General features: G+C 38.4%; 2 protein-coding genes and 2 pseudogenes across 2 annotated transcripts; 2 read left to right on the forward strand and 2 right to left on the reverse strand.

Moving 5' to 3' along the window:
* The first annotated feature begins 31 nt into the window (after positions 1 to 31).
* Positions 32 to 4,560, forward strand: LOC116288797 (uncharacterized). Its single transcript, XM_089029333.1, has 11 exons — positions 32 to 224; positions 854 to 980; positions 1,120 to 1,354; positions 2,001 to 2,224; positions 2,372 to 2,428; positions 2,521 to 2,571; positions 3,139 to 3,165; positions 3,478 to 3,522; positions 3,658 to 3,705; positions 3,803 to 3,880; positions 4,317 to 4,560. The coding sequence occupies exons 4-11, from the start codon at positions 2,195 to 2,197 to the stop codon at positions 4,497 to 4,499; spliced, it is 519 nt and encodes a 172-aa protein (XP_088885459.1). The 5' UTR covers positions 32 to 224; positions 854 to 980; positions 1,120 to 1,354; positions 2,001 to 2,194; the 3' UTR covers positions 4,500 to 4,560.
* Positions 4,561 to 6,505: 1,945 nt separating this feature from the next.
* On the forward strand, positions 6,506 to 8,127 carry LOC148911307 (uncharacterized). Its single transcript, XM_089029773.1, has 2 exons — positions 6,506 to 6,629; positions 6,928 to 8,127. Exons 1-2 carry the CDS (start codon positions 6,607 to 6,609, stop codon positions 7,724 to 7,726), a joined length of 822 nt encoding a protein of 273 aa, XP_088885899.1. The 5' UTR covers positions 6,506 to 6,606; the 3' UTR covers positions 7,727 to 8,127.
* Positions 8,128 to 8,239: 112 nt separating this feature from the next.
* On the reverse strand, positions 8,240 to 10,331 carry LOC148911308 (uncharacterized; annotated as a pseudogene).
* A 2,519-nt stretch (positions 10,332 to 12,850) lies between these two features.
* On the reverse strand, positions 12,851 to 14,230 carry LOC148911309 (uncharacterized protein KIAA1958-like; annotated as a pseudogene).
* Between the last annotated feature and the right edge of the window lie 11,259 nt (positions 14,231 to 25,489).

Consider the following 25,489-nt stretch of genomic DNA (forward strand, 5'->3'; position numbering starts at 1 on the left):
TAAGTACATGCAACCTTAGAGTAATGCACTTTGACCAGAATACATTTCTTGTTCGAGTTACCTCGAGTGTATTTGACGTTTTAAACGCCTTATCGTTTTAAACGCGTTAATGAATAAATCTAAACAGTCTTTTCTAAATCTTCGATACCTTATCAAATGATAAGTCAATTCGGGAAAGTTGGAAGCTCGCTATTACAAGGTCAACTGATGTTTGTTTAATTACGGTATGTACCGTGTTTGGAGTAGTTATCTATTTTCGAATGTGTATTTGAATTACCAGCGTTTAGAAATATTAGGCATAAAATGGAAACCAAAGGAGCACTTAAGAGTTGCCTCGAATAGTAGATTTGATAAGTCTTGATTATTTAGTGTAAGCCGAACCCTTTCTTAAACGCCATGCAGTCATCTGTTCATTAGATATTTTTGTCCAAACCACGAATCTTGAAAATAATTTTACTTAATAGCGGAAAATTATATAAAAAATTCTTGCAAATTAAGTTTTTGCCACTAAGGTTTATATAAAAAAGGTATAGATCACCCCAAAAATTAATGTTCTCGATATGATCTCCAGGACGATGCTACGCGCTGTTATTTGTTTGCATATTTTATGGCAGATTTTGCAGATGTTAGACAGATCTGTTTTTGATCTGCAGGTAGTCTGTAGAATATGATCATTGCAGACAACCTTCTTACCAACATCTGCACAGACTAAGAGCAGATCATGCAGACCTAAAACAAGGCTGCAGTGCATCTGTTTTGGCAAAAACAGATCTGCTGCAGATCTGTTGCTTTCAAGTAATATACATTGCTGCTGTTCAGTTGTATTTGATATCACACTACTACTTCTTTGCAGTTTGAAACAGTTTCTGACCTGGGATTGTTAACAGACCTTGAGGACACATCCAGTGTTTTCCAAAAAATTAAACTGCCACTCTCAATTGTTCTGAAATTGAAAAAGGCAATCAATAATCTTTCAACAGGTAAAATAATGTACATTGTTGTTTAATATCTATTAAATAAAAATGAATTTCAGGAACAGCGTTTGTGAGAGGGGGGATAAAATATATTTCCCAATTTTTCAATTGCAAACAGTTTTTATTGAAATCAGGTTTTTCTTAGAATACCATGCTGACCTGGGCCATGCACCAAAGAAACGTCTGGCACCAAAGAAACACATAAAATTTCTGGTGGAACTGTGCAAGTAGAAGATGATCTAATGCATACAGAAATCCCAAAGAAGAAGCTTCTTGAACTTATGAAAGTGAGCATGGATGCTCAGTATGCAAACACACAACTTAACATCTTTACCAGTTTCATTGCTGGTAAAGTGAAAGAATTTCTTAAAGAAGGAAAGGTAAATAAAATTTAAGCACCTGCATGAGAGAGAATGGATTCTCAGTATTGAAATACACAGCGAAACATGCTGTTACAGCCTGAAATTCTTGATTCAGCTCTGGTCCCACTGTGATTTCTTTTTCTGTAATTTCTTTCTTTATATCCACCTTTGGTTAAAGTGTAATTGCTCATGTCCTCAGTACTGATAACTTAGACACACACATTTCTTGATCTATTTCTTTTTATTTAATTGTTCTTTTTTTATTTCATTTATAAATTTTATTTTTTACCTTTTTCTATTCCTATATTATTATTGTTATTATTATATATTTTTATATTATTCTTGCCATTTTTATCACAGCCTTCCCCTCTCTACACCGACAGACATATACCTGCACACACTCATGTAATCCAAACCCTCCTCAACCACTCCTGCACACCCACTCCCCCATGCATTATTTAAGAATACGCCTTTCCCCTAATTTCTTCAAAACTGCCACATTTCCCCTCACATGAAACCCAACTCTACCAACAACAGAGACAGTTCCCCTGTTTCCCTCCACACATACACACTCATTTCTCCACCTTTGTTTAAGTCTGAATACTAGTACATGGAATAGTTTCAGAAGAAGGTGCATTTTAATTAAAATTTATTCTTTTTGTAGTGGCAAGGTGAAGGGGGATTACGAGTGTCTGCAGGCACCACTCTAAAGCAGGCACAAGAAAATTGCCTACTAGCCCAAAGCATTCTCAACAGTGATGAGATAGTATTTGGCTGCTATCGGGTATTAAAGAGCATGGAGTGGTGACCCTTAACAGAAAGCGTGGCAAAGCTTTCATAGGAAACAAGCTGTCCCACATGAGAAAACCAAGTGCATATAAAGGGAAAGTAAGAGAAGTATTATGGTAGTCTGATATCCCTCTTCAATAAAATTTTGTACTATTTTGTTCAGCTGTTTTCGTGTGCGTGATTACCGTGGGCTCAAATTGAACAATCTAAAGTAGTCAGTCCCCTTAAGATTTTGATTTTCTCTAGGAAACAGGGCAAAGTGTGAGGTCTTGTGCCAGGAAAGAGAATACAAGTAAAGAAAAGGTACTAACTTATAGAAAGATATTGGCTATAGCTTGCTTTTTATGCCTGATAGTGCATCGCTTTTATTAACATTGGTTGGTTCTATATATCAGGTAAAAAAAGCTAACAAGGAGCAATCTTGTAACACAAAGAAAACTGAAAAGGTAAGTTTTGTAAGGCTCTATCACCATGTTTTAGTTTGGATGTTTTTTTTTTATATTATAGATATTGTGTAGTATGTGAGTAGAGTTGTTTGTTGGTTCTCTCCTGTGCTTCGAAGGTTTTTCTCCGGGTTCTCCAGTTTTTCTCCTTCCATAAAAATCAACTTTTAATTCTAATTGGAATTTAGTCTCTCTGATTAGTAGGGCACACGCCCGGATAGAAGAGTTTGAGACTCAAATAAAGTTGTTTGTTTATTTATTTATTTATTTATTTGTTTGTTTGTTTGCTTGTGTGTTTGTTTATTTATTTAATATGTAAAGAATGACAACCAATTTCCATGTATGGGTTAATTTGTCAAGCACAAAGCATTCACTTAAGGAGGCAAATTTGAATGCTGGTAGACTTCTTTGAAAAAATACACCTTGCAGCTTTGACTGCATGCTTTGTCTGACTGGCAATTAAATGTATGGAATATGATAAGTGATTGCAACACAGTAATCAAAACGGTTTATTGTACAATGATTGAAATTTGTGTTTACGCTCAGCACTTTATTATCTTGCATATTTAGGGCATGGAAAATGAAGACCTGGAACTTGTAAGTGAACTGTTACATATGTTAATTCTACACCTATTTCAAAATGTTGTTGGCTAGAGTACACAAATCTGAAATCTGAAACAAAAATGAATTGAAGACAATGTGGTTTTTATGATATATAAAGGAAAATCAGGGTTCCTAAGGTCAAGGGAAAGGCAGGGTTCCCATAGTTAATAAAAAGTCAATGAAATTCTGAATGTTTTTCAAGGCTATAGGGAATTGCCAAGGAATTGTCATTTGATTTTGGAAGGTGATCTGTGGTCAATGATATAAGTGCATAGGAAACTCATTCATATCCTCATTCTATTATAGGAAAGCGAGGGAGAAATCAGCCAAAATCAAGGTGCATGTGACAAGGTAAAGAACATAAAATTGTGGCATCCGAAGATTTATGCTAAGCTGTACATGCTACATACTACTTGATTGAATGAGGAATTCAAACATTCAAGTCACAGTATTTAAATAAAATGAAATGCCCTGTATTTTTTGTAGGATATGGAAGAAGAAGAAGAGTCCATTAATGATTCTGAAAATGAAGAGGTATGATTATCTGCAAATACAAGTACAAACTTGATAATGAATGTGGTCACCTTAGAAAAACTTTCCATCTAAATATGCTATCATTATCCTATCTTAGGAGGCAGAAACTGAATTTATAAAGAGGAGGCGGCAGAATATCAAAGAAAACAACAGAAAGATGTTGCAACTCGGTTTGGTAAGCTTAAAATTTGTTTATAACATGAAAGGAATTTCATGCTGAAAATAAGATATGAAATTTATCTTCAAGTGGTAAAAATATTTGAAGAGTGATTGCAGCAAACAAGTGAAATATTTGTAACACAAGAATATTACCTTCATAAGATCAAGCTGATATGCAATTTATTTGTTTTATTTTATTTATTCATGCAATTTGCTGGAGTTGTATGAAAAAGGTGATGTTATATAATGACTTATATCATCTTTTAAAAAATTATTCACGGAAGGCAAGGTAATGTCAATGATAATTATTGGATGTAGACACATGTATTCAATCACTAAACCTGATGTGGACTACTATTTTGCTTGTTTATTTGTTTCTGGCAAACAAACTTGATTAAAAGGGGGAAAATGAAACTGGATTAAAAGGCTTTTTTTCTTCTTTTTTTTAACAGCTAAGCAACTCACAGGCTACAATTGTTGGTCTGTATTACCTGCGAGCAAGGCAGATGAAACTGTTAAACATCAAAACCGTAAGGGAAGCTTGCAAGAAAAACTGCATCACTTTCCATAAATCCATAGCAAGGAAAAGCTATGCCAAATGCTTGGGGAATATTTATTTAAATCCAAAAAAGTAATTAGGATTAATGAACAGGACATGATTTCATATAGTAATTTAAAATGTACAGAAAAAAAAAAGTAAACAGTAAATAATAATTATTCAAATATTATTCAATTATTCAATATAAATCAATTATTGATTTTATTATATATAAATTACCAATGAAATATCTATTTTTCTCTATTTCGAAAAATTGATATCTTCACACGTGAAAATAACATGTTATTTTCACGTGTGAAGATAACACCATTGTGATGGCTATTCAAAAATACACGGAAAGAATTGCCTGAAAAAGCCAAAACATACTTCATTGATAATTATATAATAAACAGAATATGATATGGGCTAGCGGAGATAAGAATTTTATCTTCGAGTGTTGAAAATCTCTCACTTGTTCGCTACGCTCACTCGTGACAGATCTTTTCAACACTCGAAGATAAAATTCGTATGTCCGCGAGCCCATGTCATATCCTCTATTTAATGCTTTCCAATGTTACACCACAGGTTAGGTCCTAAGTTGAGTATTATTTTGGCACATCCTCAAATATCCTCAATGGTAGGGTATGGGTAGTTTTTGGGATTACACATAACAAATTCAAGCTCTACATTTTGCTATCATGATTATTAATTATTTATGCACATGACACACGACTGCATTACTTTTTTTTTTAAATATATATATATTTCTTATACATTACAATTTATTTCATATATTTCACTTAAATATATTTGATATTAAAAAATAAGTTTTGTAAATCCAGAGGTTTTTCATTTTATATAATTATAAGAAAAAATTATTAGAATAATTATTACTTCATATTTATAGAGTACAAGCACTAAAAGTGTGTAACATAAATACCATTAAATACTGCTAAATTATGCTAATCCTATTGTTTTTTATTGTTTAATTAGCACTACTTACTACTAAATAGTGCAAAGTGTTGCACACTTTTAGTGTTTGTACTCTACTTTCTGAGAAAAAATAATACAAAGCTGGTTTTATAGCTACATTAACAGTTTTGTAATGCACGTGCTTGCAATAAATTACCTTTGCACTAGCAAAAAATATGCTACAGAATGTCTCACTGATATTTACAAACTATTTGCAGGCTGTCTCGCATTGATTTACAAACTATTTGCAGACTGTCTCGCAGTGATTTACAAACTATTTGCAGACTGTCTCGCATTGATTTACAAACTATTTGCAGACTGTCGTGCAGTGATTAACAAACTATTTGCAGACTGTCTTGCAGTGATTTATAAACTATTTGCAGACTGTCTTGCAGTGATTTACAAACTGTTTCCATACTGTGGGAAACATTTGCCTGGTATTTCCAAGGTATTTCCAAATTGTTGGAAAACAACAACTTCAAATTTACAAATAATTTACAAATAATTTACAAACAAGCATTAGTATGTAAAACTACCATTAGTTTGTAAATTGGATTTACAGTGTATTTACAAACAAATGACAGATTGTTTACATACTATGTAAGGGGATCAACTTTTCCAGTGTGCTACGAGATAAGTATTACTAATTCAGTAGTCATGTTAGACAGTTATTTACATCAAGTAGTGGTTAAGTTGGTTGTAAAGGGGTTGGTTCAAGAAAATGTAAGTTTTTTACAAGTGTACATGGTGTATTAAGCCATACGGTTTGTAGACAAAAGAGCGTGCTTTAAAATAACTCTTGATGCTCAGGTTGTTTCATTAAAGTACCTATACCACAAAAATCGATTTTCTTGTTAGAGCAAATTGTGGCCGGAATTTTTTTTTTCGCCTGTTGGATTAAAATCGTCAATAGCGCATTTCAGGCTTGTGCAAATGTATACTTAAGAGAAATGCTTGGAAGAATCAGGTCTTACGTGGGTCGAAATCTGCATAAATCATACGGCACTTTTATTTCGCAATCATGCATCAATTTCCACAATCGCTCTATGATTTCAGACCAAATGCACACCACTCAGTTCGATTACTACTGTTTTCATAGCATGAGCCTGAGGAGCATGATGATATATCATTGCAATATGAAATTAAAGTCCCATTCATAAACTTTGTAATTCTAATTTTTCTCATTTTCCATTATAATAGCCCATTGTAATAGGTAAAAACGAAGAAATAGGATGGAAGCTGAATCAAAGAAAAAGTAAGGCTCACTGCATAATAAGACTACAAATTTAATATTATTTACAATTTAAACACCTCATGCAAAAATAATCATTAGAAATACCATTTAAATTTGTTTATATAATAACAGAAACTATATTATAAAAACAAAATAATTAAGTATAAGCTCATAAAATATTAAGTAATCTAAGTATAATATAATAGCAATATATACAATGGTACTATACAATTATAACACTACACTTTTATCTCATGATCAACAAAAACGTCATGAGCTGTTTTATAATTGGCTTATATTTTTCTATCTTTATTTATAGGCCAGTAATGACTTGGGGTGAAACTAAAGACTTGAAGATGTTGAGGGTGATCGCAGCAGAGGGAGTTTTTGTACATAAATTTGGTAGCAGGGAAAGAGGCAAAACCTGGCAAACCGTTGCCGAGGAATTAAATGCCCAGCCAGGTTTTGAAATAAATGCGAGATCAGTAAGAGACCGGTATACTATCCTATCAAAAAGGCTCCAAAAGAAAAATGCAAAAGAAAAGAAAGAAAGTGGTGGTGGAGGACAAGAGCCAACTGAAATCGAAGAAATATTAGAAGAACTGGCAGAAATTGCAGACAGTACAGACAAGAGATGCAAGGAAGAAAGTGAAAAGAAGAAGGAATTGAATGAAGAAGACAAACTCAAGGCTACAGATATGAGGGATAAGGCTATGGAGAGGTTTGGGCAAACAAGGAAAAGAATTGCAGCGGATCACGATGCTGGAGATGATGCCACAAAACCAGAGAAAGTAAAGAGAAGGTCTTCATCTGATACACTTGAATGGCTTAGAGAGAAGGGAATAGAAGACAAAATATTGAAGGAAGAGGAGACAAGACAGAAAAAAGAAGAACTAGAACTTCTGCGGGTGCAGCAGAAAGATCTTTCCAAGCAGCTCATATTGCAGCAACAAAGCCAGCAGGAGCAAACAAGGCTGATGCAACAGCAAATGGCTCAACAAATGCAACAGCAGCAGGCACAACAACAACAGCAACAGCAGCAATTTCTCATGATGCAACAACAGATGCTGGCTGTGATACAGCAGCTAGGTCATTCAAGTTCACAAAAAAGGGACTAATATTATTGTAGCCTAAGTTCCCTTTCTCTTTAGTTTGTGGGTTTATATATATATATATATATTCATATTTATAATTATAATTATTTATATATCATACAGTTATATATTACCTTTCACCTGTATGTACTTCATGCCACGTGGCACAAAAGGCTTCTTAATTATTTATTGTGCAGGTACATTTATATTCAATATCTTTACAACTTTGGGAATTTATGAACCTATAAATATATTTGACATTTTGAATAAAGTAGAATGCAATAACAAAAAAAAAGATAAATAAATTATTTACTTTCAAATGTATTGCAATGTCAAGTTTGTAATGTCAAACAAATGCTATTCATGTGTCTTCCATTAAAAAAATAATTTGAATGATAATAAATGTTATTTGACTATCCTTGAGAAAAAAAAACATGTAAAGCGTTACATTTCATTTGCCCTATTTTCCCTAGATGTCACAGTTTCCTCATAAGGGGACGAAGTGATTAAGAACAATAAGAATTTGGAGCTCTGATGTACCTGGTTTTCAAACATTTTATTAACTGTTTTTCCCAGTTCTGATTTCCGAGTTCAATTTTTGCAGTTTTTGTGTTTTTGCAGTTTTATCCTCCTCCCACAAATAAACACGATTCTTTGTGTAAATTAAACCGAATTGTTTTGATAAAACATCACACTTTCATAAGGTAATAGCAGATACAGTAAAAAGTCCCGCATATAATAACCTCCACTACTTTTCCAAGTCAGGTTGTTATGGTTCTTAAATATTTGGAATCTAGTGACAAATCAGGTGAGTAGGTCCATAACAGGTTCTTAAATTTACCAGCCAAAAACAAAAATTCTTAGATCCTTAGCACATGCTTTGCACATTGCCAAAGTTTTATGCTTTAAAGTGTACAGCATATCAATGATAATTGAATTTACATGGTCTCATTTTATTTACATATTGATATTTCAAATGTTTATATCTCCAAAAAGGAAATTTGAAATAGAAAAATAACTGCAACCATACTACTACACTGTTCACATATAAGTGATTTTGAACATAATAAAAAATCTTTGATATCCACTTTAAGCATACTTAAGAAATGTATCATTTTTCATGTTAAATTTCAGCCTGGTGATTCTGACGTTATCAACTGGTTCTCAAATGGAGTTTTTACTGTAGTCTGTATTAAAGTTATACTCTATTACCTGCAAACAGTTATTTCATGTCGTGGCATTTGGATCTATCTAAATGTAAATGTATAGATTGAAACTTAACCAAATGCTACAACTTAAAACAACTGCTATATATAACTACTGGAAATACTCTTGTAGGGTAGGAGGTGGTAAATTAAAGAACTGGGAAACTATATTTTCATATAGACATGTTCTTGCATTCTCCAGCAAAGCACTTACGAGGTAGAGCTTTCCAACAGCACTAAGACCAACTTTTAGTTGTTTTTTAAAGTCTACAAACTTGAAATAGTTGGTAATGTTCCCAAACATCCACTCCACTGAAACTCTGACCTCACTCATTGCCTTGTTGTACAACACCATATCGTTGGTTAGATGTGCTCCCCTATATGGAGTCTGGAGATGCACATTTAATGGGTATGCTGGATCCCCATAAAGGCAAAGTGGTTCTCCATTTACCCAGGCAATACGCCTCAGCTCTGTTAGCATGTTGGATTCCTGTAGAATCGTGCTGTCGTGTCTCCTTCCCTCGTATGGTCCACACATGTTTGCAATCATCCCATTTGGTGTCACCACACTTTGAAATTTTATGCCGTGAACTCTTTTATGGCCATTGTAGAGAACTCTTTGATTACGCTTTGGCCTTGAAACCTGGCGAAGTGTTCCATCCACGAACCCAAAACAGTTAGACAACGGAGCACCTCGTCGATGAATTGCTTCAGCATATTCTTGTAATTTCTGTGGTCATGTAACATTGGTTGATTCCAGTCTGAAAGGCGATGGTGATGGCTGTCATAAACGAAATCCAGAACCGTGTTAAAAATAAGGCACAACTCGCTAGGATTTCTTCCGAATCTGGGCACCATATCACTGTATCGACAAGGGAAAGCAAGCCTTTTCAAAAGCACACAAATGGCTTCGACATCACTACATACTGTTCGCTGACAACATACAAACTTTGGAGGAAATCCAAGCGCTTCAATCAGGCCATTCAAATCTTTCTTCGCAAATCGCAGTTCTGTTTGACATTCAGTATCATCCCAATCATCCATATCAAATCTACCAAATTTCCAATAAGGAAATACTTCTCTAGAGGAATTGGCATTGTAGAGAAGAGCAAATTCATACTCGTCGATAATGTTTTGGTCGAAAGCAAGCAAAAGGGCTTCTCTGACAACCTGAAGTCCGCCACCTGTGGCCATAACTTTAAATACGTTACTGTACTGTAGTTGCTTTGACTTTTATAGGAGTGTTTTTATTTTTTTTGAGAATAAACCACAACAAAAACAAACCGACGCCATTTGGATTTTCTCTTGTATCCGTCACGTCTTCGTCATGCTAGCTAAATCACGTATACTCACGCCGTCTTGCCGTCCTAGAACCCAGTCCATACCGCGCGCCGTCACGTCGTCTTCGGCGTCGCCGTCCCGATGCTAAATCAGTCTATTGGTTCACTGGCGACAAGAATGGAACAGAAGAAACCCTTTGTGAGTATGACTGACTAAATTTGGTTATGACGAGGAATACATCTTAAAGCTATTCAGTATTAGACCTTGACCAAACCATGAAACTGTTTTCAAGACTTACCAGGCACGTTTGAAGTGAGGTATGTTTGCCGTTTCCTGCCCTGTGTAAATTTCAGTACAGGGGAACGATCGGACGAATACATAACGCATAACATATTACATAAATTTAATGAACAAAGCGGATTATTTTGAAATATTTATATTTCGCAAACATCACCAGAAACTATATTTTTGCAAAGCTGGAAATCACTCGATGATTCGAAATCATAACGAACAATTTTTTGTGATGCACCTGAGTGGTTGCACGCACCTGAATTGCTCAATTGTTTTAGTTCATTTTTTAACTGTATTTTATCGTTTTATTTGTGTTTTTTTACTGGCACCTGTACGTTTATTATGTTGTTCATCGAGCCTATGGATTCTTGGAGTCATTTTGGATGTTTTACTACAACTTCTGCTCTGAAACCTATATCATTTAATTTATTTAATGAAGTTTAAGTTTTAGATCTTATATCATAATATAAATATTTATATAAGTTATTTTAATTAATTTCTAAGACAATAATCGATCACGCAAGCACTTTTTCACTGCAGTAGTTTTGAACAGAAGAAGGATTTTTTATTTCTTTCAAAAACGTACCAAGAAAACTTGAAATAGGTGTAATAGAGATTACTCCACGAAAAGTGCCACGAACGATTTTTATTCACGAGTTGCGCAGCACCAAAAAACGAACGAGTGAGCGCAGCGAACGAGTGAGTTTTTTTGGTGCGTAGCAACGAGTGAATAAAAATCAGTCAGGCACTTTTCGTGGTGTAATTTTTTTATTTCATACATACTAAGATTTTCTGGGTTTTTATGTACGTGCATCTACGGCCGCGCCGCAGGCAGGAAGCCATTCGAGTGCAATAACACACACTGACATTATGCAAAAAATACGACAATTTCTGTTTAACAATTTAATTAGAATAAACGAATGAAGCAAACAAATGAAATAAAGTAAATATTTATACATAAATAAATAGATAAATATAGATAAATTTAATTTATTTATGAAGTGTCCTTGAAATTATAATTTCTCAAGTTTGAAAATGAAGTCTATATACGAGCTTCAAGTGAAAACTTGTTTACAACAGACTAAAAGCTAGCTTAAATCTTGATGTAAAAATAACAGACACAAAGTAGAATCAATTTGTTCAATTTAAGGACGGTGCCTACTATTGTCCACGCGCACACGTACTGCGCATCTACATTCGAGGAATTTCAAAATTTATTACTCGAATTGCACGAAACAAAACGTTTATTTTCAATAAAAGTTAAACAGAAAACGATCTTAAATAACCCAGGCTTGTTAAAGAGATAATTTGCTAAGGTTTAAGTATTATCGACAAAGAATCATAAGGTTTTTTGGGCAAGTTTCAGTGAACAAATGACAGACTCATAGTTCTAAAAAACCAAATCCTTTCAATAATAAAGCTTTTTACCGTTTGTTTAGATTTAATCCTATAAAATTTGAATAAAAACAAACAAGAAATACATATGAAATTGAAAATTTACCATTTATTAATATCTAGGTGTGTATTTATTGTTTTGAAAATCTTTTTTTGGTCGCTAAACACCTTCATCATGAAATTCTTTTATTTTGGAGTTCTCAATCTAAAAAATCATCTTATTACGTACCAAATATTTCAGAAATTCCTTTCTGCTGTTAAGTAAAAAGTCAATAGTAACTTCACTTCAAACCCAATAGTCTTCCTGGAACTATAAAGCTTATAAATATCGAGTTTTTCTCTGTGTTTTTTGCTTGCATGGCAGGAAGCAGCATGTTTAGCTTGACGTGCAAACGCGCCGAAAACAGAGTTTGTCACGCCGTTTTTTGTGCTGTGTAACGCTTGTCACGCATTCGGCATCAGATTTATCCCTAATAATGTTCTTTAAAAATTCGTATCTCTTAAAAACGCCTGGATACCCCTATTTTTTCTTCGTTTAAATGATAGAGTAAATGCTAAATTAGCCTCGTGAAATGAAATTTATAAAAAATAATTGGTTTTGAAAAGAATATGGACACAATCTTTATGTACCTACTGATCGAAAATAGGGAGCACGAAGCTAAAAAATTATATATATTATAGCCAACTGTTAAAGTAATGGTAGAATTGGGAATATTTTAGTAAAAAAACAAAGTGTCAGTCATTTAGGACGATTTAAATTAGAAATTTCTCAAAATCTTTTGAAATTTTTTTTTTTCCTGGTGCCAGTAAAATCATGACGTCATCACTTTTTAACGATTTTTAAGCTTTATTATTTCTTTTAAATGCATGGTGACCCCTACTTTTTTAACCAGAATTTGACAACCCTTTGATAGGTTAAAATAATTCACATAGTCATTTAAAAAAATAATTGATTCTCAATTAGTAGGCACCGTCCTTAATCTTCATCAGAACTGCTATATAATACACGAATTCTTTTCTGTGGACGGATTTCTTGGGATGGTATGGTTGGCGATTGATTCAGAGTGTTTATTGTGATTGAAAACTGTCCTCCTTGGATAACGGCTCCACTAAATAATGCTACTGACTGTTGACCTGTATTGCTGCTAGATTGCTGAGGCTGTGCTAGGGAACTAAATCCAGCATTTTCAATTGGATTTTGGACGGAAGTTGCGTTTGGCAGGCTCAAAACTTTTTCGTTGGATATATTTGCCAGCATATTCGACATGGATTGTTGTTGTTTTGTAGAAAGCGAACTGTAATTTTCTATACTTTTTAGATTTTTTTGGCCGGAAAGCTGTGCTATATGGGCCGGTGGAACTCCGTTGTCGCTTAATGTTTGAACCATAGTTTTTCTTCCACTATGATTTCTAAGTTTAGGATTTTCTATGCCAGCTTTTTCTGCCATCTCTTTCATCAACCCGCCCAGTTTGTTTACACCCACCTTGTTGCTTTTGAACGTTATTTACGGCCAAATAAAAAGGACTGTCTCGTTCTTTCGTATTACCGGGCCTTTTCTGTGCAAACAGTTTGTAAACTTTGACGGGATCTTTTTCACTGCCATCCGTGGCGAACATTTTTGGTGGAAACGGCCTGACATCAGTTGCGTTTGCGCCGGTACGTGTTTTCGTTTGCCTTTCGTTGTCTTCTAGATACTCGACGCCACCCGCTGTTTTGTTCAAAGTCACATCGCCCCAGCACATACTGTGATGTTCCTGAATCCCACGAAGTCCGAAATGAAGAGTATTGTTCAGCCAAAGAGAGTTAAGAAGCGCCTCAGGACTTGAAATTCCAAGGAGACCTTTTTCATAGAGGACTTTCATCTCATCTTCTGTCAATGCCACTGATGCATTTGGCTTATTACCTTTGCCTCGTTTCTTTAGCTCTTTTTGCTTAGACTGCAGGGTTTTACGGGTTTTTTCAAATGCCAAATCGTTGATAATACTGACTTGGTAGTTTTTGCGCTTTAAAAATCTTTCAAAGCTAGCAATCATGCCTCGGAGGGACGTTGGCTCATAATTTTTTCCCTCTACTGTACGAACGGTAAGTATGAACTCGCTAAGCAACTCATTGAGATCAGCTGGAGGAATGTTTTCAACTTCCCTGTGCTCTTTCTTGGATTGAAGAAATACTTTAAGCAATTTTACATCTCTGTTGGTCTTAGCTTGTGTGTTTTTGTTTTCTTGTTCATAGATAAAGTCGTCTACCGTTCCTTCTAAGAGTGCAAATCTCGGCATTTCCTCCGCCATGTTTGTCATTCAAGTGCAAACTCGCGCTCGCTGAGTATCTTTTGATTGATATTTCGGATGCCAAAATGAAGCACAATCGTTCACGCTTCTGATTGGACCAACGAGAGTGAAAAATAGTCGTTCTCTTTTCTGATTGGTTGAATGCATATTTGGTACGAATTTTACGCGGGCTTTTTATCGTGGATAAATCTTAGTACGTATGAAATAAATAGAGGATATTACATGGGCGCGCGGAGATACGAAATTTATCTTCGAGTGTTGAAAAGATCTCTCACAAGTGAGCGCAGCGAACGAGTGAGAGATTTTCAACACGAGAAGATAAATTTCGTATCTCCAAGCGCCCATGTAATATTCTGTTTATTATATAATTATCAATGAAAGTATGTTTTGGCTTTTTCAGGCAATTCTTTTCGTGTATTTTCGAATAGCCATCGCAATGGTGTTATTTTCACACGTGAAAATAACATGTTATTTTCACGTGTGAAGATATCAATTTTTCGAAATAGAGAAAAATAGATATTTCATTGGTAATTATATAATAAACATTTTTATTATATAATTACCAATGAAATATCTATTTTTCTCTATTTCGAAAAATTGATATCTTCACACGTGAAAATAACATGTTATTTTCACGTGTGAAGATAACACCATTGCGATGACTATTCAAAAATACACGGAAATAATTGCCTGAAAAAGCCAAAACATACTCCATTGATAATTATATAATAAACAGAATATTACATGGGCGCTTGGAGATACGAAATTTATCTTCTCGTGTTGAAAATCTCTCACTCGTTCGCTGCGCTCACTTGTGAGAGATCTTTTCAACACTCGAAGATAAATTTCGTATCTCCGCGCGCCTATGTAATATCCTCTATATATGTTGGGTTAGGTACTACATGTCCCATACTTGATTCTTTTATTCTAAACTCGTACGCATAGCATAAGGTAAAGACTACAAATAGATAAGTAACTTAGTAAATATGATATAACAAATAAGAAAAAACACAATACGAAACATTAAACTGCAAAAACGATAAGAAATAATGAAAACGAATAACTTACATTTGTGTACGAAGGGACGAACTGCGAGCACCAACTAACTCAGTATTAGCATAGAGGGCGTATATAAAGCATACAAAAACTCCTAATGGACTAGGCTAACAATGACGAAAATACTTAGACTGAAACGAGTGAAACAAAAGCTATAGAGCACTTATACAAACAGATATAGGACAAAGAAAACTACACCAAAAACTCGTTACCGGCTATTAAGATCTAACAACTTGGATTGAGGACGACTTGGAGCTTCCAAATTTTCAAATATCATCTCAAATTACTACTCCTTCCGGTTCAAAGCCTTCAAATACCATATCAAATACCATATCATATTTATTTGAAACACTGATATAAACATACTCAACAATAATATTAAACATTTCACAACATATTGTAAACATTCAAATTGCAAATATAAACTAATATCAATTGATATAAACTTTATTAAAATAATATGACTTTAATTAATTAAGAAAAGCTTGTTTAAAAAGCCAGGTTTTTACTTCTCTTTTAAAAATTGAAATAGAAGTGCAAGCTCTTAAACTTGGAGGGAGAGAATTCTACAATTCAGGGGCAGCACAAGGATCTCCTAAGTTTGTAAGACTTCGCGCGTGGCTAATAAATTTGAAGAGGAAGATCTAAAAACTCGAGCGGGAACATAAGGTTTGACAAGATCACTTAAGTAAGAGGGAGCTATTTTGTTCAGAGCTTTATGAATTAATGGGCGACAAAAAGCGAAAATCTAGTATTGTCGTATGTTCTAGAGGATGATGAAAATGAAGAATTTGAAGTAAAACAAACGCACTTCTACAAATACCAAAAGAGGGACTGAAGTGGCCATTCGCCGCTTTGAAGCATGGTATCGTGAACGATACAATAAAAATGTAAACTTGTCAGATGTAAACAAAACTAAGAGACACCAAGAAAGACCGAGTTGGGGAGGAATACGAACCGGCATCTACACTACAAACCTATAAGAATGGTTTGAGGCGATATTTTCTAGAAAGAAAAACAGGAGAAAAGTTTGATATAGGCGAAGATGAAGATCTCAAGAAAAACTAGCATCAAGAAAAAAGACCTCAAAGCTAAAAGCAAAGGCAACAGACCGAATGCAGCTCATTCCTTGGATATCACACAAATTTAAAAGTTGTGGGAGAGTGGAGAGTAGTATAGGGAATGGGGGTTCCAGCGCAATCTCAACACGGGGTAAGACCCGCGTCAAAAATCCATTTACGGACGACCCCCACTCCAAGTGTGGTTGAGGGCAACAGCGCACTTAAATATGTTAGTCTATATATGGAGTGCGAAGAATGTAAGAGAACTTTTAAGAAAGAAGCGGATTTGAAAAAGCATTTGAAAATGAAGACGAAGTGTATGAGCAGTTATGATTGTGGATGTGGTAAGAAGTTTGAGACTAAGGTTAAATTGTTTTGGCATTGTCAGGACTGTGAGTACGACTACGACGACCTAAAAAGTGCTTGGTATTAGGTATAAAATATTTCCTATTATATAGATGGAATCCCAAAGCAACTTCAGCACGGTGTCAATACCCGGTAACGGTGAGATTGACGTTAGACAGTTTTGGCGTCAGTCAGAAAGGAAGGTTAAAAGGACTCTCCGAAAAGGTATAGAAGAATTAGGAGCCCTGAAAGCGAGCATAATGGTAGAAGTAAGTTTGTCAAAAGACGAGGTAATGACGACAGCAATGTTGCGATCAAAGTCGTTAGTGATATTAGAATCCACGAATCTGGATAGGTCACTCAGTGAAGCCTTAGAAGCAATAATGGAGTCGCTGTCTAACTACACGAAAGAAGGATCGGGTTGGACAGTAGAGGAGGTTGAAGGAATAGAGATAAGTATAGCCAGGTACGTACCCATACGAGGGGGGAGTTACGTACCGCTACCAACGTGGGTAGAAAGGAAGAAGGCTATTGTAAACGTGAAGAATGAAGACAATCGATGCTTTATGTGGGCAATCAGGTCTGCACTGTATCCAGCAGAGAAGGATCCCTGTAGGACAAGTAAGTATCCCACAGATGATTTAGAGTGGGATGGTGTGGAATTTCCCATGCAGTTGATAGACATCCCCATATTTGAGGAAATAAACGATCTAGCAATTAACGTTTACGGAGTCAGAGAGCAGACGATAGTACCGTTAGTTCTGTCAAAAAGTAAAGGAGAGCGCGTACATTTATTCTACCACGGCGGACACTACTCATGGGTTAAACACATTAGCAGACTATTCTACAGACATACTAAGCACAAAGGCAAAAAGTACTTCTGTGACTGCTGCTTGCTGTCATTTACATCCTTAAATGCCCTAAAGAAACACGATGAGATCTGCCGCGGAGTCGAAGAAGTGGCGCAACGGATCCAGATACCCACCAACAAAGAGCTTTCATACGCAGACCATCAAAAGCAGATGCAAGTGCCTTACGTGATATATGCAGACTTCGAAGCGTTGATAACTAAGGAAGAGCAGAAACGTGGTGCCACGAATAAGGTAGGATTACACGAGATCTGCTCCTTGGGTTACATAGTAGTCAGATCAGACGGTAAAGCAAACCCTCCTGTGATTTACCGAGGTAAGAACGCAGCTAATGAGTTTCTAGAAGCATTGCGAGAAGAGGAGGGGGAGATTAGAGAACAATTAAGACGTCCAAAGAAGATGGAATTTACCAAAGAGAACCAGGAGGCTTTTAACAAGGCAAAAAAATGCCACATTTGTCAACATACGCTTCTTCAGTTTGGAAGACGAGCCAAGAAAGCGTGGGATGAAGATGGAAAGTATCTAGGAAAAGCTCATTTTAAATGCGGGAAGTATGCTAAGAAAGGTGAGAAGCCGGGAAAGCCCTCCACGCACTGCATTCACTGCCACAAAGCATTTGTTGAGGATTTCTATGTGGATAAGGTTAGGGATCACTGCCACATCACGGGTAAATACAGAGGAGCGGCTCACTGGAAATGCAATATAAACTTCAAAGTAAATCCAGACATGGAGATTCCGGTGTTCTTTCACAACCTCCGCGGTTACGACTCCCATTTGCTACTACAAGGAACAGACGGCTCCGACGTCAAATGCATACCCAACAACAAAGAGCGCTACATGTCCGTAACTGTGGGTAAGCTAAAGTTCTTAGATTCGCAGCAGTTTATGGCGGACTCCTTAGCAAACCTCGTAAAGTATAACACCAACTTTCCCATTTCCAGTCAATATGGCGCGGAAAGGAAAGGAGTCTACCCATACGAATACATGGATTCCTGGGATCGATTCAAAGAGTCCCTACCACCCAAAGATCGCTTCTACAGCACCCTAAACGAGTCCGGCATAAAGGATGAGGAGTACCAGCATGCGTTAGACGTGTGGGAAAAGTACTCCTGTGAGAACATGGGGGACTACCACGACATCTACCTACGTTCAGACGTAGTGCTGCTTGCAGATGTTTTCCAAAGCTTCAGAAAGATGGCTATGGAATATTACGGATTGGATCCCGCTAATTTCTACACGGCTCCTGGGCTCAGCTGGAGTGCTTTGTTAAAGAAGACAAATGCGCAGTTGGATCTCCTAACGGAGTACGACATGTATCGGTTTATGGAAGACGGTATTCGTGGCGGCGTATGCGGGCCCAGCCGACGTTACGCCCGCGCAAACAACCCCTTAGTAGAGCACGACCCAGAGAAACCAACCACATACATTTACTACCTGGATGCGAATAACCTTTATGGTTGGGCAATGTCACAGTACCTACCTGTGAGAGACTTCGAATGGGATCCAGTGAAGCCGATAGACTTCTACATGCAGGTAGGAAAGGAGGAAGACAAGGGTTACGTTTTAGAAGTGGATCTGGAGTACCCAGAGCGCCTGCACGACGAACACAATGAGTTCCCCTTAGCACCAGAAGCGATAGAGATACCATTTAAGCAGCTAAGTCCGCTGCAAAAGCAAATGTGCCCTGGTTACAAACCGTACAGGAAACTAACTATGAACCTGATGGATAAGAAGAAGTATGTGGTACATTACCGCAACCTGCAGTTCTACGTGCGACACGGAATGCGCGTAGAGAAGATCCACAGAGTCCTAAAATTCACGCAGGAACCCTGGATGCGCCCCTACATTGACTTTAACACGCAAAAGCGTACCGCAGCGAAAAATGACTTCGAGAAAAACCTCTTCAAACTGATGAACAACAGCGTGTTCGGAAAGACAATGGAGAACATCCGCAAGCGCGTAAGCGTAAAAATAGTCAGCACCAAAGAGGAAGCAGAAGCATACGTGTCACAGCCAGGCTTCGTTAGATACGTAGAAATGCTGAACTTCTACGTGATTCACATGAAAAGGGCAAACCTCTTACTAAACAAGCCCGTTTACACAGGCTTTACGGTGCTGGATCTATCGAAGCTGCTTATGTATGAGTTCTACTACGATAAGCTTAAGCCAAAGTACGGAGACCGCTGTCGCCTCCTGTACACAGACACCGACTCCCTAATTCTAGAAGTGCAAACGGAAGACGTTTACAAAGACTGCCTCCCCGACATAGACGAGTACGACACCAGCGGTTACCCGAAGGAGCACTTCCTTTACTCTGCGAAGAATAAGAAGGTAATTGGGAAGATGAAAGACGAAATGTTAGGAAAACCCATAGTAGAGTACGTGGGTCTGAAACCAAAGATGTACAGCGTGCTAAAGTTAGACGGCGTAGAAAAGAAAGCTAAAGGCGTAAAAAAGTACGTGGTTAAGAAGGACATTACGCAAGTAGTATAGGGAATGGGGGTTCCAGCGCAATCTCAACACGGGCAAGACCCGTGTCAAAAATCCACCTACGGACAATCCCCACTCCAAGTGTGGTTGGGGGCAACAGCGCAAATATGTTAGTCTATATATGGAGTGCGAAGAATGTAAGAGAACTTTTAAGAAAGAAGCGGATTTGAAAAAGCATTTGAAAATGAAGACGAAGTGTATGAGCAGTTATGATTGTGAATGTGGTAAGAAGTTTGAGACTAAGGTTAAATTGTTTTGGCATTGTCAGGACTGTGAGTACGACTACGACGACCTAAAAAGTGCTTGGTATTAGGTATAAAATATTTCCTATTATATAGATGGAATCCCAAAGCAACTTCAGCACGGTGCCAATACCCGGTAACGGTGAGATTGACGTTAGACAGTTTTGGCGTCAGTCAGAAAGGAAGGTTAAAAGGACTCTCCGAAAAGGTATAGAAGAATTAGGAGCCCTGAAAGCGAGCATAATGGTAGAAGTAAGTTTGTCAAAAGACGAGGTAATGACGACAGCAATGTTGCGATCAAAGTCGTTAGTGATATTAGAATCCACGAATCTGGATAGGTCACTCAGTGAAGCCTTAGAAGCGATAATGGAGTCGCTGTCTAACTACACGAAAGAAGGATCGGGTTGGACAGTAGAGGAGGTTGAAGGAATAGAGATAAGTATAGCCAGGTACGTACCCATACGAGGGGGGAGTTACGTACCGCTACCAACGTGGGTAGAAAGGAAGAAGGCTATTGTAAACGTGAAGAATGAAGACAATCGATGCTTTATGTGGGCAATCAGGTCTGCACTGTATCCAGCAGAGAAGGATCCCTGTAGGACAAGTAAGTATCCCACAGATGATTTAGAGTGGGATGGTGTGGAATTTCCCATGCAGTTGATAGACATCCCCATATTTGAGGAAATAAACGATCTAGCAATTAACGTTTACGGAGTCAGAGAGCAGACGATAGTACCGTTAGTTCTGTCAAAAAGTAAAGGAGAGCGCGTACATTTATTCTACCACGGCGGACACTACTCATGGGTTAAACACATTAGCAGACTATTCTACAGACATACTAAGCACAAAGGCAAAAAGTACTTCTGTGACTGCTGCTTGCTGTCATTTACATCCTTAAATACCCTAAAGAAACACGATGAGATCTGCCGCGGAGTCGAAGAAGTGGCGCAACGGATCCAGATGCCCACCAACAAAGAGCTTTCATACGCAGACCATCAAAAGCAGATGCAAGTGCCTTACGTGATATATGCAGACTTCGAAGCGTTGATAACTAAGGAAGAGCAGAAACGTGGCGCCACGAATAAGGTAGGATTACACGAGATCTGCTCCTTTGGTTACATAGTAGTCAGATCAGACGGTAAAGCAAACCCTCCTGTGATTTACCGAGGTAAGAACGCAGCTAATGAGTTTCTAGAAGCATTGCGAGAAGAGGAGGGGGAGATTAGAGAACAATTAAGATGTCCAAAGAAGATGGAATTTACCAAAGAGAACCAGGAGGCTTTTAACAAGGCAAAAAAATGCCACATTTGCCAACATACGCTTCTTCAGTTTGGAAGACGAGCCAAGAAAGCGTGGGATGAAGATGGAAAGTATTTAGGAGAAGCTCATTTTAAATGCGGGAAGTATGCTAAGAAGGGTGAGAAGCCGGGAAAGCCCTCCACACATTGCATTCACTGCCACAAAGCATTTGTTGAGGATTTCTATGTGGATAAGGTTAGGGATCACTGCCACATCACGGGTAAATACAGAGGAGCGGCTCATTGGAAATGCAATATAAACTTCAAAGTAAATCCAGACATGGAGATTCCGGTGTTCTTTCACAACCTCCGCGGTTACGACTCCCATTTGCTACTACAAGGAACAGACGGCTCCGACGTCAAATGCATACCCAACAACAAAGAGCGCTACATGTCCGTAACTGTGGGTAAGCTAAAGTTCTTAGATTCGCAGCAGTTTATGGCGGACTCCTTAGCAAACCTCGTAAAGTATAACACCAACTTTCCCATTTCCAGTCAATATGGCGCGGAAAGGAAAGGAGTCTACCCATACGAATACATGGATTCCTGGGATCGATTCAAAGAGTCCCTACCACCCAAAGATCGCTTCTACAGCACCCTAAACGAGTCCGGCATAAAGGATGAGGAGTACCAGCATGCGTTAGACGTGTGGGAAAAGTACTCCTGTGAGAACATGGGGGACTACCACGACATCTACCTACGTTCAGACGTAGTGCTGCTTGCAGATGTTTTCCAAAGCTTCAGAAAGATGGCTATGGAATATTACGGATTGGATCCCGCTAATTTCTACACGGCTCCTGGGCTCAGCTGGAGTGCTTTGTTAAAGAAGACAAATGCGCAGTTGGATCTCCTAACGGAGTACGACATGTATCGGTTTATGGAAGACGGTATTCGTGGCGGCGTATGCGGGCCCAGCCGACGTTACGCCCGCGCAAACAACCCCTTAGTAGAGCACGACCCAGAGAAACCAACCACATACATTTACTACCTGGATGCGAATAACCTTTATGGTTGGGCAATGTCACAGTACCTACCTGTGAGAGACTTCGAATGGGATCCAGTGAAGCCGATAGACTTCTACATGCAGGTAGGAAAGGAGGAAGACAAGGGTTACGTCTTAGAAGTGGATCTGGAGTACCCAGAGCGCCTGCACGACGAACACAATGAGTTCCCCTTAGCACCAGAAGCGATAGAGATACCATTTAAGCAGCTAAGTCCGCTGCAAAAGCAAATGTGCCCTGGTTACAAACCGTACAGGAAACTAACGATGAACCTGATGGATAAGAAGAAGTATGTGGTACATTACCGCAACCTGCAGTTCTATGTGCGCCACGGAATGCGCGTAGAGAAGATCCACAGAGTCCTAAAATTCACACAGGAACCCTGGATGCGCCCCTACATTGACTTTAACACGCAAAAGCGTACCGCAGCGAAAAATGACTTCGAGAAAAACCTCTTCAAACTGATGAACAACAGCGTGTTCGGAAAGACAATGGAGAACATCCGCAAGCGCGTAAGCGTAAAAATAGTCAGCACCAAAGAGGAAGCAGAAGCATACGTGTCACAGCCAGGCTTCGTTAGATACGTAGAAATGCTGAACTTCTACGTGATTCACATGAAAAGGGCAAACCTCTTACTAAACAAGCCCGTTTACACAGGCTTTACGGTGCTGGATCTATCGAAGCTGCTTATGTACGAGTTCTACTACGATAAGCTTAAGCCAAAGTACGGAGACCGCTGTCGCCTCCTGTACACAGACACCGACTCCCTAATTCTAGAAGTGCAAACGGAAGACGTTTACAAAGACTGCCTCCCCGACATAGACGAGTACGACACCAGCGGTTACCCGAAGGAGCACTTCCTTTACTCTGCGAAGAATAAGAAGGTAATTGGGAAGATGAAAGACGAAATGTTAGGAAAACCCATAGTAGAGTACGTGGGTCTGAAACCAAAGATGTACAGCGTGCTAAAGTTAGACGGCGTAGAAAAGAAAGCTAAAGGCGTAAAAAAGTACGTGGTTAAGAAGGACATTACGCACGAGTCCTACCTCAACGTATTACGAACACGCAAGGAACAGCGGCATAAGATGAACAGCCTGCGCAGCTATGGTCATCAGATACATAACGTCACGCAGGAGAAGGTGTCACTGTCTGCATTTGACGGTAAGCGATGGATGTGTGATGACGGAGTGCATACGATAGCATTCGGACATCACACGATAAGCAGTTCTTCCATGACGAACCCACGTGTGGGGCCATCGTGAAGATAATACAAGATGGGCTGACCCTTCTTAGCTATTACGCTTCGGATCTGATAAGTTTCCAAAGACCAATTAGGATCCGTAGCTCTTTTGGATCCTCCTTCTAATTCACCCGGCTCATAGAGATATCGAACCGTGACGTTTCCTAATCTCTTCTCCTGGGGGAAGACCGCCCTCGAACTTCTGACGTAGGACTTGTGTTCCACGTGCTTCTTTTTTATGGCATCCTTGGGTTTTATTCCCGTAGCCCTGGCCGCCTCGTTGTTCAAAAGCCGCGACGACCTGGGGGAGCCTCTGAGTCCATTCCCTGTTGCGTTTGGAGGGATCTTCCAGCTCTTTCCAATACTGGTATCCAAAGAGACGCTCGGCCAGGGTCTTATTGAATCTTTCGACAATGCTTTGACCCCTGTGGTACTCTGCTTTAGCTCTTCTAATCTTAGTGTCGTGGTCTTTCAGGGTCTTGGTAACCACGCCCATGAACTCTGTCCCCGCATCCACTTGCAGCAGCTTAGGCCATTTCAAGACGCGCTTATAAATCCTACCTAGGGCTTCTGCGACTTCCCCAGAATCCTTGCTGGTTATAGGTTCGGCGTCCTTGTATCTGCTTGCGATATCGACTACGGTCAAAGCGTACCTATAGGTCTTCTTTCTCACCTTATCGTGCGGTAAGAAAAGCAAATCCGCTTGATGAACTTCATTGGGGGTATTTACGGTGAAGCTGGGCCTGGGAATGTACTTGGGCACGGGAAGATAAACCTGCCAGAGGGTTTGGTTGTTTTCAACCAGTTCTTAGCCGTTTCGTCTGATACCCTGGCCGCGGTCGCGAGTTTCTTGATAGCTGACGCTCCTCTCCAATAGCCTTCCGGCCCATAGTAAATCCTTTTAAGTTTGTCCTCTACGCGGCCCATTATATGAATTCCAAAACAAGATTGATCTTACGTCCGTTAAAATCCGCCGTCTTTCCGTCCACTTTAATGGTGATGTTTATGTTTTCTACCAAATTAGATAAGTCATAGCTCAAAGAAATGGGAGTGTATTCTACTGGGTCAAATGGATTACCTTGGGGCAGAAACTTGGACATAAGAGAAGACTTTTCTCCATTGTTGTAACTATGGACCAAGTCGCAATAGACTTCGTAAGAGGATGCGACTTTCCATTTCACATCATATGTACTGCCGCTATTTATCGTGGTACTAGTAAGACCCAGGAGTTCTACCAATGAACTGTCCTTTAGATTAGCGCTTCCACTATTTTTCTTGAATTTCATTTCATGGGGTAATCCTGTGGTAAGAGTATATCCATGCTTTGCTAGCTCCTTAGCCAGTGTTATGGGGGTGTAATGGGAATCTGGTATTTTTGGTTTGGTGCCGGAAGTTCCGACGACAAAGCCATTAATTAAATTATACCAAGAATTGTACAAAGAACAAACTAACCAACCGAACCTTACAGGCTTTGATGGGAGGATTCAAATACGTGCTAAAGTCATTCTTGTCGCTTTCCAAAAAAGACGATCATTATATTAGATACGCCAAAGCCACGCCTCCGGCCAGCCCTGCAACTCCTACAAATACCAACTCACTATCTTTTTGTTTCTTAGAAGGCTGGTAGTAATTCTTGAACTGAGAGGCTTGTTTAACGCCACTGTGTGCGCCTTGCGCATACAGTTTGAAGGCGTCAGTCTGGTTTTTCGAAGTTCCCCTTTTTAT

This window comes from Actinia tenebrosa, unplaced genomic scaffold, assembly GCF_029948245.1.
Source record: "Actinia tenebrosa isolate PJP-AT-01 unplaced genomic scaffold, QUT_ActTen_1.0 PGA_scaffold14__42_contigs__length_11649687, whole genome shotgun sequence".
NCBI classification, from domain to species: domain Eukaryota; kingdom Metazoa; phylum Cnidaria; class Anthozoa; order Actiniaria; family Actiniidae; genus Actinia; species Actinia tenebrosa.